Here is a 14,522-nt window from a genome sequence, read left to right as displayed (position 1 = left end):
ATGTTCCAGAGTTTGGGGCCCGCAGCAGCAAAAACACTATCACCCCTGCTCCTCTTACTAGTTGTGAACTCGACTGCAGCTTGTCTGCAGACCTTAATGCTCTAGATGGGACGTAGGGCACAATTAGGTCAGAGAGGTAGGAAGGAGAGAGACCGTGAAGTGATTTAAAAACAAATAAAAGCACCTTAAAATCTATTCTGAACTTAACAGGGAGCCAATGGAGAGAGGCCAGAACTGGGGTAATGTGGTCTCGTTTTTGAGTGAGAAGACGGGCAGCTGCATTCTGCACTAACTGCAAGCGCCTAAGTGACGCCTGGTCGATACCAGTGTACAGAGAATTGCAGTAATCAACTCGTGTGGAAATGAAGGCATGGATGACCATCTCGAGCTGCTTGGGGGGAGGTACGACTTGATCTTAGCAATAGTTCTAAGTTGGAAGAAACTCGTTTTCACAACGGAGCTTATTTGTTTATTAAATTTAAAATCTTTATAAAAAATTAGGTTTTTAACAAAGGGATGTATATTAGCATTTAACGCACGTAGGGTGCAAGAGGATGTGGTGGAATGGTGGTCAAAGATTATGGTTTCGGTTATATTTTCGTTGAGAGTGAGGAAGTTGGCATCCATCCAAGACTTGACATCGTGTAAACAGTTAAGGAATGGCTGGAATGCATTATTGGAGTTAGATTTGAGCGGTATGGCCCAGGCCGTAACGGTCTGGGCACCGGACTGGTGATCCAGTCGCGGTGTGCCGCGGGTTCGACTCCCGGACCCGACACGGCCTTTACCGCATGTCATCCCCCCATCTCTCTCCCGTTTCCTGTCAGCCTACTTTCTATCCCTTAAAAAAATCAATAAAGGCGTAAGCCGCAAAAAAATATCTTAAAAAAAGAAGAAGATTTGAGCGGTATATACATTTGTATTTGTAGTGTGAAGAACACTGTTAAGCGATTTGAAGGGTCGAAAATAAATGCACATGCAGTCCGTTTACCATTTATCATAACCGTGTGTAAAGAAACCAACACAGTGCATTAAACAGCATTCTTTAACGGATTATTACATAATGGCTGTGTAATGATGGGGCTGGAAGCAAGCTGCACATAAAACTGTTTTTGAACAACTCCCCGCTTCCCTGTCCACATTGGCATGTGGAATCTTGGATGTTATTCAAGTTATATTTATAGCCAAACAAAACATCAATCCAACTTGACAGAACCAGGGTCCAAAAGACGAGGACTAATGTTAAATAATGTTGATTTGTGGTGTAATTACTATTCTGAAAATCAGAAATTCATGCATACATCAAGTTGATTTATTTACATTTTAACAGAGAATAGTCTTTTTTCCCCAATATCAACTCATTTGGCTCCAACCGCCAAAATACATTTTGTGTCGAGTGCAGGCCACTTATATTGATCTCAACATAACATGTGCAGTGTGTCTACTGTCTATAGTGAGTTGTACAGGGTAGTTGAGAGCACATAAAAACCTTAATGCCTGAAGGGTTAACCACTTAAACCCTATGTTGACTGGGGTCTACACTGGGTCCCCTCCTTTTCCCCCACACTACACCAATTAAATCTCTTTGGCATAAACAGCCGATATCCCACAATCACACATCGCATTGTTCTGAAAATGTCACAGAATGTTCGCCAGAAAAGGGATGGCTAGGGTTCACGTGTTTCTCAAAAAGACTACTGTATACCAGAAAACAACAGGAGGACATTTGAGGAGAGCTATCCTTTTTCGACAATCTTCATGCCCGTCTTAAAAAATTGCCACATTGTGCAGACTGCCTTGAACTTACTGATCTGGTGGCCTCCAGCTCCATTCCCATCTGCATCAGACTGGCTTCAAAGTATTCTCTCCGTCTCTGTGGGGGAGAGGAGAGAGCACACAGGAAGTGGTCTGAATGAGCCGTTGTCTCTGAATATTATGACCAAATTCATCTATGTGTTTATTACGATAATGGTTCTACCTGTTGGACTCATTATCACCCAAGAAGACATTTCAATTATTATGAATAATTAAAATGTTTCCTATACAATTGGAACAGTCCCAATTAACAAATGCACTGTATGTTACAATGGCAACGTCACAGAGTCCACTTAAATGGCAAGAACATCGATCTGTACCAAACAATGTCTACAAATACATTTCATGGTTTGCTTATTCTCGCTTTTTGTCGACTGAGGTGAGATACATACAGTACATTCTTCAGGCATCACAGGAGATGCCTGAAGAAGGTCTTTGACCGAAACGTTGCCAATAAAGTTCATATTGCAGTGCAGACTGTGTGCGGGTATTTGTGCACTTTATGTGCATTTTTTCTGAATACTTGAGCCCTGCCTACGCACCCGCCTCAGAGCATACAGGTGTGCATAAGACTTTGTTGCGTATTTGAGTATTTGAAAATCTATTTGGTAACTGTCTGATGCTCTCCGCCCAATTGGTAATTTGAGCAACTCGAACAAACCACAAATCATTTGCAGCTGAGCTAACATCTGGCCCAGGTCTGTGTGTAGGAAAACAAACTCAGGGAGTGTCCTCTGTCCTGGCAGACCGTATTGCATCGTGCAGACCTACATTGTTTTAAATGAGGCCTTGGGATTAAGATGTGGGATTGAAGGATTCCCACAGGTTCTGCTGTAGTGCTGCTCTCGCGTGCAGGCTAGCAACCAGCCTTGTCCACAAGACCAGCTCTTAAGCTGGGAATTAGCCAAGACACATAGTTTGTTTGACCCATATAATGCTTCAGGTTGTGACGGTCTTCCAAAACAACATGGTACTAATGGCTATTGTTTTTACCACTTAAAACCTATACTTTATTGATCAGTCAGTACTTGAGCCACTCTTTTTTTCCCTCCTGAGTTTACAAAGTGTCACAACGCAGCATGTTGTGAGCTTGTACATTTTAGTCGAATGTTTGCCTATTACCAGTAAGACGCCTGAGGGCGAGAAGCGACCTCACCCTATAAGGGCACGCAACTGCCAAGCAACTGCCTGGGTGACAACATAATGCTGGGCGAGCGCTGGCGCGTTGGCATGGGGTGTCAGATCAACATAATGGAATTAATTCTGTACTGGCCATATATGGAGTGTGTCTTGAGTGTACAAGGTTTGATGAGGTCAGATCAACATTATGGAATGTCAGAACAGGTCAAATATGGAGATCTAAGGGTGGCAGCGGGGGCAGTGTTTGATGAGGGCCCAGGTAGGGCCGGGCCTTCATTTTGGGGCCTATTGAGAACTCTAGTTTTCGCCGGCTGCCGGGCGTGGCTGTACTAATAACTTTAGGGCAGGCCCGTCTAGAGTTTAAATGGACAGGTATCAGTCAAAAGGGAGACATCGAACAGGAAGGATGGATGGGGAAGGATATATAGAGGCAACATATGGAATGTCAGCTCCATATATGGAGATCTAAGGGTTTGAGGTCAGATGTAGAGTTGCTGGCCAATATTGATGGTATCAGGGATCTCATATGGGCTTAATATTGATGAAATCAGGGATCTCCATCCTTGATGATGTCAAGAGGCATGACCTGCCTGGGGGTGACTAACTAACTGACTGACTGACTGACTGACTGACGGACGGGAAATGTACGCTTTCATAGTAAATGCGACCTGTGGTCGCAATTATAATTATTAGGACCCACTATGACAGGCCCAGAATAGAGACACATGTGATTAATCTATAGAGATATATTTTATCTTATTATTTATCTTAAAACTATTCTATTCCTTTTCTGTATCCTGGCTTCTGCATCACATCATTGCTTCTTGGCCTCACTCACTAGATTACATTACATTAGATTGGATTGGATCTTTATTGCCACATGACCGGAGCTGGTGGTTAGCTGCATGCCTTTGGTACAGCATGAAGTAAACATTACAAAATGCACGTAGGAGGAGTCTAGTGTAAATTGATGGATTGATGTGTCCTGGCTGTATGAATCTGCAGGCACTTGCACATCTCTCTGTGTATGTTTGTTGTGACATAGTGTTTGCAACACACTGACACATCTGGATGTACTGTATGTGTAGGGCTAGAGTTCACGTCTGGAAACTCCAGACATCAATAGTATTATTTTGTATAGTGGAAAATAACAATATATAACTTATCTCAAGTCACTCCTCCTGATGCAGACAGGCAAGTGCATTGATGCCCGAAGATCTACAATAAAGTCTAATGTACAATCTGGTGTGCTGTGTGCTTCAAATAATTTTTAAATAAATGTCTCAATGGAAGAGTAGGAGACCATCTCCAACCACTGCAGATATGTTAGTATTATTGTGTTAATATTCTTTACTATACCGGTATGTACAGATTCGTTAAAATGTTGTAGCTTTAAGCCTTGCTTGCTTCACTAGCATTTTCTATTAATCTCATGTGCTCAGGAGCACATGAGCGACGTTGAAGACTGTAAAGACAGCATAGGACTGAATCTCAGCCTGCACATGTACTCGATTTTATCCACCTTAAAACACTTTAAGGAGTATACAGTACATGTATCTCTATGACTGTAAAACAAGGTTATACGATTATATAATAAAAACCATATATCATACTGGTAATGTACTATAGTAGGAGAACTGAAGCAGTCAAATACTGCTGAGCTCTGACAACACATCTTTCATACTCCATGCAGTAGCTGTTTACATTAAGTGTTCTGAAAGCCTTTTTGAAGCATTTCTGTCTCTCACTCAGTGTACAGTAACCCTCTCTCATCTCTCTGTCTCTATTGCTTTATTTTGTTCTTTTTCTCTCTCTCCTTCTCCCTCACCCCTTCTCTCTCTCTCCCCTTCACTTGTTTCTTATCTTTATCTTTGAATCTTGTTTGAATCCCTGGACCAGCTGGGAAATCCCCACTGGGGATGTCGATATCGCTTTCTCATTCCAATCCACTTCAAGTGCCCTTGAGCAAGACACTTGACACCCAGTTGCACTGCTTTGTAGCAAAAGGTACAAGACAGTAGCCAAGTTGGCAGTTCACACGTGTGTATTCACTATTCACTGAGTGTGTTGACAATCTGTATGTGTTCAAAGTATTCTATCTTACTCCCAACTCTGAGACACTGTCACACAGAGGCAGAGAAGAACTCCCTTCCCTTAACAAATATTGAAATGTTGCTAAGTTGAGGCTTTGATTCCCGGACACTTATGAATCAGTATTTGCCTTTGCCTACCTCCCTAGAGAACACCTGGAACAATGTTGATTTATGGTTTAAATGTCATTGGCAGATCAAATGCTACCTCAAGCTCTTACCTTCTTCCTTTGGAACGTGTGTCGCTTCTCAAAGTCCTTTTTGTCCTCATCCTCATAGACCAGGACAAAGTCGATCCGCCTCACGCCGTCGTTGAAGAACAGCGAGTCGGGCTTGTCGTTGTACTCGGCCTGGGAACAGAAAGTGAGCTCGTCCGGTAAGTCTGGTATGGTCTCTAACTCGTAGTCCTCTTCGTCCATGATGTCGTACATCCCTCAGAGTGCGGAGAAAAGAGCTCTGTGCTGTGTAATGCTGTTTGTTATATGGCGACCTTGTGTGTTCCATCCGTGATTGAAGTCACCAGAGAGAAAAGGGCTGGGTCAACAAACACTGTGTGTCACCCGCCCTTCTTCTTGTTGCTCTCCGAGGATCATATTAACTGTTGGCTGACATACAGACCACAGTGGAATACGGTAAACCAAAACACATGTAGTGTGGGTGTTGCTCTTTGCAACATTGGGTGTGTGTGTGTGTGTGTATGTTAATTTAAAAAATCTGAATACTTGCCTACATAATAATGTGAAATGGAGGATTTCTTATGCAATGGCTACTATTTCAACATGTTAACTTTCAAGAAAGAGAAAGGCTAATGATGTTTAGGCAGGTTTCATAACTGTCCACAGCCCATGTCTGAGACACAGATGGAGCAGAGAGAAATGGTACCATCTTACAGTAACGTAATGAGCATTAGTCAGGAGTCAGGACCAATGAAGGTTGAACATGAAAATGGTTGGTGTGCACCTTTTTAAGTCATACTATGGGTTGGGTTTCCCCATCTCTTTATGTGAATAAGTAAACATGAAATGAACAGTACTGTTGACTCACCTGTAGAACCTTGGTTACTGGTGTTCCCTCCTCTATAGACTTATACGTTGGTAAAAACTCCTGGGTGTAAACTATAAGGTAAACAGAAGAAAAAACAAAAGCATCACATAAACGAGAATGAGAATGAAATCATCGTTACAGGCAGGGCTGGAGACAATTAACCTTCCTAATTCAGAACTTTTTCAATTTCACTAAATTATCACCCAAATTATTTTCAAAAAATATATATTTTTTTGCAACTGAATGGCTGGAAAATGGAAATTAAGAGTTTACATATAGTACACATATACACCTTCCCATGATTATCTGGTTTCAGTATTTATTTATGGTGTATTGTCTCTATTATTAAGGTTATTGTAGCAGTCGATTTATATTGGGGGCCGGTAGGGGGCGGGGGTCCCGAGACATTGCCAAAGCATCTCCGGGGGTCCCCGGCCAAAAACGTTGAGAACCCCTGTGCTAGACCACCTTCATGTCAACTTTGAACACACCATACTGTGTATTATAAATTTATAATGGGCATATTGCAGTTTGAGTTTAACTGATTGTGGTCACCATATTGTATTGTGATATGGCAATAAGTGTTATGATCGATCAAATAAAAAACAAAACGTGATTGGGACATCCCTAGTCACCATAGCCTTTTCTGTAGTGCCTCGTTCAGTGAATAATATACTGTATGCCCATCAATTCTGCACCTACTGTATAATTTTATGTTTGTTTTTCACATTTTAACCAAATGTCTTTGGTGGGTGTACTACTAGGGAGCAGCACAGCCTCTAGGCTTTCATACTCTGAAGATCCCTGCAGACTGCTGCATTTCTTCGGGAGGGTTTCAGCACCTTTCTGCCGTTTTTTCAGAAAAATGGCAGCAGTCTACAAGGACCTTTAGTCTTGTTTCCACTGAAAAACTGCCAGATGATGCTTGGTGACCTGCCAAGTGGCTTTCAGAGCAGACAAATGCACCATTCACAACCAAAGACTTAATCACATAGACATACGGTAGAATGGAACAGAATAGGACATCCAAATTATGCAACACTTGGCTAGAGGCTGGTGTTAATTTCCTGCATAATGGAAAATTTAATAATTACCATAGTCTAAGCTTGAAGTATGATGAAGTGAGAACAAAAAAAAACAAAAAAAGATATTCAGATTCAGACAGATACTTTTATTTGTATATAGTACACACATAGGAATTTGTTTTGCGTTTGAATTTGATGTGTGTTCAATTCCTTTTTTCACAAAAAACACAAAAACCAACAGACACAAGATAACACCATGCAGGGAAAATAAATATAAAGTGCAGAGTTATAGTTCATATAGTGCATCAAAGTGCCGGTGTCACTAGGGGGCAGGGGTGGAAGGGAAGTCAGAGTCATTGAGCAGCCTATATGGCAGCTGAGGGGGAAAAGCTTTATCTGTGGCGGGCTTTCGTAGCCTTCGGCAGCCGCAACCTTCTCCCGGAAGGGAGCAGGGTGGGAGGGGTCGGGCATAATTTTCCTTGCTCTCCTCAGCACCCTGGAGTCGTGCAGGGACTTGAGGGAGGGCAGGGGACGGCCAATCACCCTCTCCGCAAGTAGTTTGATGTGACTTAGCGTTAATTCTGTGCTGAAGAGCTGAAGAACTATCCAGAAAATGTCATCAATGATATTGACATGTCCTGCCAAGGTCTGTGCCTGCCTGGCATCTATAGCCTTTTGCTATAGATAAGAACACCCCGTGTACCCAAATGTATTTAAGTGACCAACGTAACATAATATCTTGTCTTTAATCTTTACTCGGCAGACTGGCTATGAGAACCTGTCTGACTACTGGACTTTACAGAATTAAAGCTTTAAACTGCAGTCGGTATTTCAGGTCTTACCTACGATTAACACCTGCTCTGGTTTGGATAGTGGGATATCTGAACCTTTTGATATAATTTGCAAAATTATTCTTTGTACAATTAACTTGTAATTCAGCTGATGAATACTGTAACCCCATGGATAATCTTTTGCTCAGACAAGAAAAGGTGACTGTGTTCAAGCATAACTCTTGACAGATTTATTTTGATTGAAACCTTTATTTCAGGGGAATCCAATTGAGATCAGGGTCTCATTTTCAATGGCGCCCTGTATACAAACAAGAACATTTACAGCAATGATTTTACATACATGACATGGACAGAAAGTACAAAAGATAATACAGTAAATACACAAACATACACAAAGAAACAAAACCTTATAACCAAATATTACAAAAAGCAGGTGCATATGCCTTCCTCTGGTGTGAGGTCAGTTAAGAGTCTGTTAAAAAATAGTAAAAGAGACAAGGACATCCAGCTTCAATTTGTCTTGACAATTAATCCATAACCCTGAAGGCAGTATTAATTCTGTGTATACTTTATTTATTCAGTACAGGGTTATGCTGGGCTCAGCACACATGCTCCTTTTCTGCACCACCCTAATTCAGATTAATGAGGTTACGCAACACATGTAAGATAAGGCTACACTGATTCACAGCTAGTAGCTAGAGTCCCTGGAAAACTGCACTGTTCTAGTGACCAGGCAGCTACACTGTCTGCGAGTGACTCAGGCTTAAGTGCCTTTGCTAAAAAGCACCCCGATAGCATTTACTGAGGGGTGGTGGCCTGGTGGGGCGTTACTAATTCATTTTCTCTGCCAAGATTTTCCCTGTTGGGACCAGGGGATGAAAACTGGCGATTTTCCAGGCACAGGCCATCTAGCCAAGTTCCAACTATCACCACCCTTATAAGAATTCTTTAATTTAACATCAAAAGAGACAAAGTTGTCCACCCTCTTTTCATATCTCTTTTGGGAAACAATAAATCATTCACCAGCTGTTGCAGTTTCGTTGCATGGCCATAACAAACAACTAGTATCACTCCCTCTTAAGGCCGATTCTGCTCCATATTAATCTTGCAGCGGTCACGTTGCCTCACTAAGAACGCCACATACTTAACACGTTACTTCCAAGTAAAGTCTTAACAGTGCAGTTGCTGGGACATAATTGTATTACGAGCGTTGCATCAAATCTTTACACAAACAGCAAAGAGCAGACACATCATTCATCGCTGCGTTTGCAATGCATGTTTCCACGTTCAAGCAGTACATCATGGGAAAGCTAACTGGAATCAGATGTTGTTTTCAAAACACTGCCCATAGAGACGGAATATAGAGTGGAATAATTGTTCCTCCATTTTCCTTTGTGCCATGCTATTAGGCAGTTAATACGTCTGAACTGCATTTTGTCCCAAGCTGTAAGCCTATGTGTAGCTTTCAATTGTATAGCGCCAAATCACAACAGGAAACTTTACAGAGACCCGGCGTTTCCCCGGAGAGAGAGAGAGAGAGAGAGAGAGAGAGAATTGAATTGAATACAGAGAGATACAGAGAGAGATACAGAGAGAGAGAGAGAGAGAGAGAGAGAGAGAGAGAGAAATCTTTCAATCCATTCGCACATCCTTATGTATGCAGCCTGCAGGAACACTGTACTGTACATTCTTTTCCCACTGTACCCACCCACCCAGTCACTTCCTCCCTCTAGAATATCCTTAACAACAGACAGCTGTAAGGAAAACAAATTAAGTTCAAAAACACACCGAAGAGAAGGCAGCATCATTCTTCTCAGCAGAGAAAACAACAAAGACACTAATCTACAGTATGCCACTGAAGGTTTTTCGAAAGGGTAATGAACAGTTGTTCAACACTCAACAGTTCTTTGTTTGACTCTTTCTGTTTTGTTCACAGAAGCAGAATATTACTGAAGAATGAAGAGAAGCAGGATCGGGCAGGTGGTCAGCCACTAGGCCTCACCCAGCTGGGGCCATAGTTCTACTCCAGTGAGCAGCAGTGTTGTTTGGGTTCCAGTTTGGGTTTATATTTATTCACAATTTATGCACACAATACACTCCACTCATCCATACACTGCAGACACTATTGATACCTATATATATATTCACACGCCATCGTTGTTTTGGTTCCGTAACTTCCGTTTAACGCGTCTACTTATAGTATAGTAATTATGGTATTTCAATTTAAATGAATTACAGTTTTAAACTGGCATTTAGACACTAGATAGCCATTACAATGTATCTAACATTCTAAACTGGCATTCGTTACATAGCACAGTGGTTCTCCAATTGGGTCTGGGGACTCCACTCCAGACATCCATGAGGAGGTTCCAGGGGGTCCAGGGTTAAATTGTTGATAGTTAGGAACTAAAAGAGACACATACACATCTGTAACTCAGAGAGTGTGTGTACAAATGGAACCAAATGGACCTGTAAGGTTCCATTTGCATACCTGGGGGCTCTTGATATGAACTGTTTTTAAAACCATGCAGTGACATAGGAATTTAAACCACCAGAAGACACAAGATTACAGACCAGGTCCATATATATTACTGTGGCATAATAACCATGGAAAATATCAGTAGGGTTGGAACACCTGCACCTGCAAATTACACATCTGCACAAAAGTCTATAGCTGTTGTATACAGAAGCATCATGCAAACTGCACAGTTGCTTGACTTCATTCTTGAAAATCAGGCATTACATTTAGACAGCTTTCCTGTTTAGTGCCAGCCAAAATCAAGTGTCTTCCTCTGCTTCTGATAAGAAATGATGTGCCGCAGCCAGTGTGTGTGTGTGTGTGTGTGTGTGTGTGTGTGTGTGTGTGTGTGTGTGTTTTTTTCCTCTGGAATTCATAGCAAACTGAACCAAACCTTCTCTGTCCACTGCTTCCTTTATGAAAAGAATGTATGTGGTCTAAAATAAATCACTTTAGTCATATACAAGTCATATATATATTTTGTGGAACAACTATTCATCCAAAAGTACACCCTGCAGCTAAGCCTACTGAGATCTTGATACAGTAGGTCTGTAGCGGCTACTGAGAGCATTCAATGCTCTGATTAATCAGATTTTGTCCCTTTCAATGCATTGATGGCATTCGTAACGGGTGAATAATGACAAAGTATAATCCGCACTGTACCGTATCAGTGGGAATCAATCAAGGGGAAATTATACTGTGAACGTTCAGCAAAAATAACTGATCTACAAGGTCACAACGCGTTCCAGGCCAACTTAAATAAAAGTGCCAGGAGAGTTCCGTGAGTGCTGGTGGAATTCTCTTATAGAGAATTCATTATCATTATTATTGTAAAGTAACTGTTCTAGACTGCACCCGTAAGAAAGCTCAGTAATATTGAAACGAGTTTGAGTCGTGCTCGCACCCTTTGTGATAAGATATTTATGATGCCATGACATTCCATGCTGATGGCATGTCATGCACACAAACTGGCTGAGCCACGCAACCTGAGCGCTTTTTTAAAGATATATCTGGGCCATTTTAAAATGCCTTTATCCTCAGTGTTTATTTAACCGAGTGTGTACAAATGGAACCAAATGGACCTGTTACACACCGAAAAGTGTTCAGACATCTTCAGCTACTGCAGCGCTATAAGCTGCAACCACCACAGGCTTTATGAGCATAAATGATTCAGTACAAGGAAACTCATAGCCGTATGACGTCCACTCTGATGAACAATGCGATAAAGCACCAATCAAGTCCATTACACCAGAGTACAGACCAAAATGATTGGATAGAATAGTAAGTAAGTAAGTAAAGTAAGCGTCATCACTCAAGGCACGAAACAAAGGTGTATTGTACATAAAGCATGTTATTTTTGGGCCACATTACCTCCCATGTGTGTGAATTGTATTGTATTGTACACCTTCAAAACTTAAAAACAGTGCAATGGTTCGCAAATGTTTTCATGTCAAGGACATGATGTATGTATCCCCATCTGAAAAGATGTTTCCAAAATAAATCTTGATAACAAAGCAGCAAATCTACAAGCTCAGTGTGTTGCATCGCAACATGCTACGATACTTAGAGTTAAGAGTATCCGCACTGAAATTGAGAGGTCGGGGTTCGATCCGGCCGTGTCTTACAAAAAATGGGAAACAATGCCTCCCTGCGTGGCTCTCAGCATCAAGGGGCAAGTCCCTGTGACATACTAGCATCATTTCCAGGGGGTGTACTTAGCCCATAAGCTGCCTTATGAGCCACATGGCTCGGCAAGGCTTACTAACCAGGAAACTGTCACCATAGAGCAGAAACAGGGCAGAGGAAACAAGTGCAAAGACACATCATTTGAACTAGTTTTTCAAAATAGTAACAAATGCCCAAAAGGTTTAGGCATAAAGGGTAAGGCAGCAAGATATAGAGACCCTGTATCCACTTGGAAGATAACAGAATGATCTACTCATATCAGGAATATTTGAATGTATTTGTTTTGTTTTCCTATCTATCTATCTCATGTTCTTATTCCCTTTCCTGAAAAGTGAAAACTACAAATGATGGGATCTTGTACGAACAATCATTTCACCCACTTCTTCACACCTGTAAACCTGTGACCAAACCATGATGTGATGTGACGATAAAGTTCAGTTGAATTTGATATACATGTATGATGAAGTGCTTGAGAAGGGCAAGTATGGTCAGGCTACCGAGCAGAGGTGCAATAACAACATGTTTAGAACACACGTGATTTTCATGTCATGTCATGTGTTATTTCATTCAAAGATGAGACAATACAGTAAGTTTGTCTGCTCTCCAACCGTTGCTTAACCACCTAAGCCCTATGTGTTTCATCACACAGCAGAAAATAGACGATCTACAAGCATACAGCATGTCACGTTGCAATGTGTTGTGAGCTTGGTAAATCTGATATTTTGTGTCCAAAATAAGACCAAAATAAGCATATATCCAAAATTGCTGTAATAAATTAGTGTCTTTTGATTGATTGACTGACTGACTGACATCTTTATTGACAAAACGCATACGCATAAACATTTGTATCTGTCAAAAGGATAAAACAAAAAAATAATAATCTTGAGAGATTGTTTCCATTGAGGTCATTGTGGAATGTAATGCATGGTATAAAGGCGCATGGTGTATAGCCTACAATAATTTGTGTCTTGTCTTGTCTTGTTGTCACTCTCTGTCGTCTGCTCAGGAGTTTGTGGTAACACACATCGTTTGTTATAACTTGCAAATACACTATCCATCCACCATATGTTGTGAAAGTCTTACACCACATGATCCAACAACTGAACATGAGATATTATTGTTTGCAACTTTGCATGATAGAAATGGAATTCAGGGAACAAAGCTTCATGGCCAATGACTCAGAGACAGCGGAATGTCTTTCCACTTCCAGTGTAGGCCAGAGCGAATGAATGGAAAACTAACCCTGCTTTACTCCCATGAACAGTCTACAGTCTACACAGAAAGCACAGCTGTCTGCTTTCCCATGCCTGTGTTAAAGAATGTGAACTATTTGGAATAACTATCATACAAACCATAGAACTATATATAATATAGCTAGACTTTCACGTCATATAGGATTGTGTTTTGGATGGAGACTTTCACATGATTGTTGTTTTGTAAGTAATAACGTAAGATGTGTATCATGTGTGTCATGGTGTGTCAGTGACATGTACTGTACAGTGGGGTGAGTTAGGGTATGGGGGTTCCAGGGTGTCCAGCTAAAATGATTGATAGTGATCGAGGAACCAAATGAACCCTTACAGATCTTTTAACTCTGGACACAAAAAGAGCAGCTGTCAGCTCTCATAAATATATTACACAGAGGTTGAGTTGCAAAAGTAAATAGAACTTGTTAAATTGTCACACACAGACACACACACACACACACACACACACACACACACACACACACACACAGACATGATGAAATGTATCTTGCGACATGATGAGTCTGACAAAGCACAGATCTTGAAGACTTAACTCACCGAGGTCTTCTTGTATTATCCCTGTGTCTCCGTCCAGATCCAGCATCTCTGTTTCGTCCATTTCGTCCATTTCTAGGATGTCGTTGTCGCTCATCTTCTGTAGGCTACTTTATTATAATAATGCGAGGAGGGTCTATAATTCACATCATTTGATTTAGAAGACAACCCACCCCAAAAAAATACACGACAATAAAAAGGTACATTAATGCTGGCTCCCCAGCAGCTACGTCCTGTGCATATTCAACTTTATTTCCCAACCCTCTCTGATCCGGTGGGATTCTATGGGAGCCGAACTATTGCTATTTGCTAGATCCAACCCCAAGAGCAAGTTGTAACTTGAAAGAAAAGAAAAGAAAACGGGTGGGGTCGGAGCGACTGGAGGAGGGATTTTAGACGTTGTTGGCGAGGCAGATTTTTTGACAGATTGTTACGCCCACCCACAGCCAGGCAAGAATCTAGACAGTCACATATCACACAAATATTCTTGCCAAATGGCAAGAATAAATACTTTTAAAAGTACACTATAGCAAACATTACAATAAGTAGACCTACAGTATGACGTAATGTAGCCTATTATGTGTGTATTTTGGCCGTATTCTGGTATTCAG

The 14,522-nt window shown here is 41.3% G+C and overlaps 1 protein-coding gene across 1 annotated transcript in view; it reads right to left on the bottom strand.

Moving 5' to 3' along the window:
* The window catches only part of ano6 (anoctamin 6), a 30,413-nt gene extending 16,171 nt beyond the window's left edge, over positions 1 to 14,242 (bottom strand). The window contains exons 1-4 of the mRNA XM_083757875.1: positions 13,915 to 14,242; positions 6,090 to 6,160; positions 5,267 to 5,395; positions 1,808 to 1,873 (exon numbers count right to left, since the gene is read on the bottom strand). Of these exons, the coding sequence (XP_083614001.1) occupies positions 1,808 to 1,873; positions 5,267 to 5,395; positions 6,090 to 6,160; positions 13,915 to 14,008 (360 nt within the window). The 5' untranslated portion in view covers positions 14,009 to 14,242. The remainder of the gene's footprint in view (positions 1 to 1,807; positions 1,874 to 5,266; positions 5,396 to 6,089; positions 6,161 to 13,914) is intronic.
* Between the last annotated feature and the right edge of the window lie 280 nt (positions 14,243 to 14,522).

The sequence above is a fragment of the Protomyctophum parallelum genome, assembly GCF_964188405.1.
Source record: "Protomyctophum parallelum genome assembly, chromosome: 22".
Lineage (NCBI taxonomy): Eukaryota > Metazoa > Chordata > Actinopteri > Myctophiformes > Myctophidae > Protomyctophum > Protomyctophum parallelum.
This window is presented reverse-complemented; position numbering and strand designations above follow the sequence as displayed.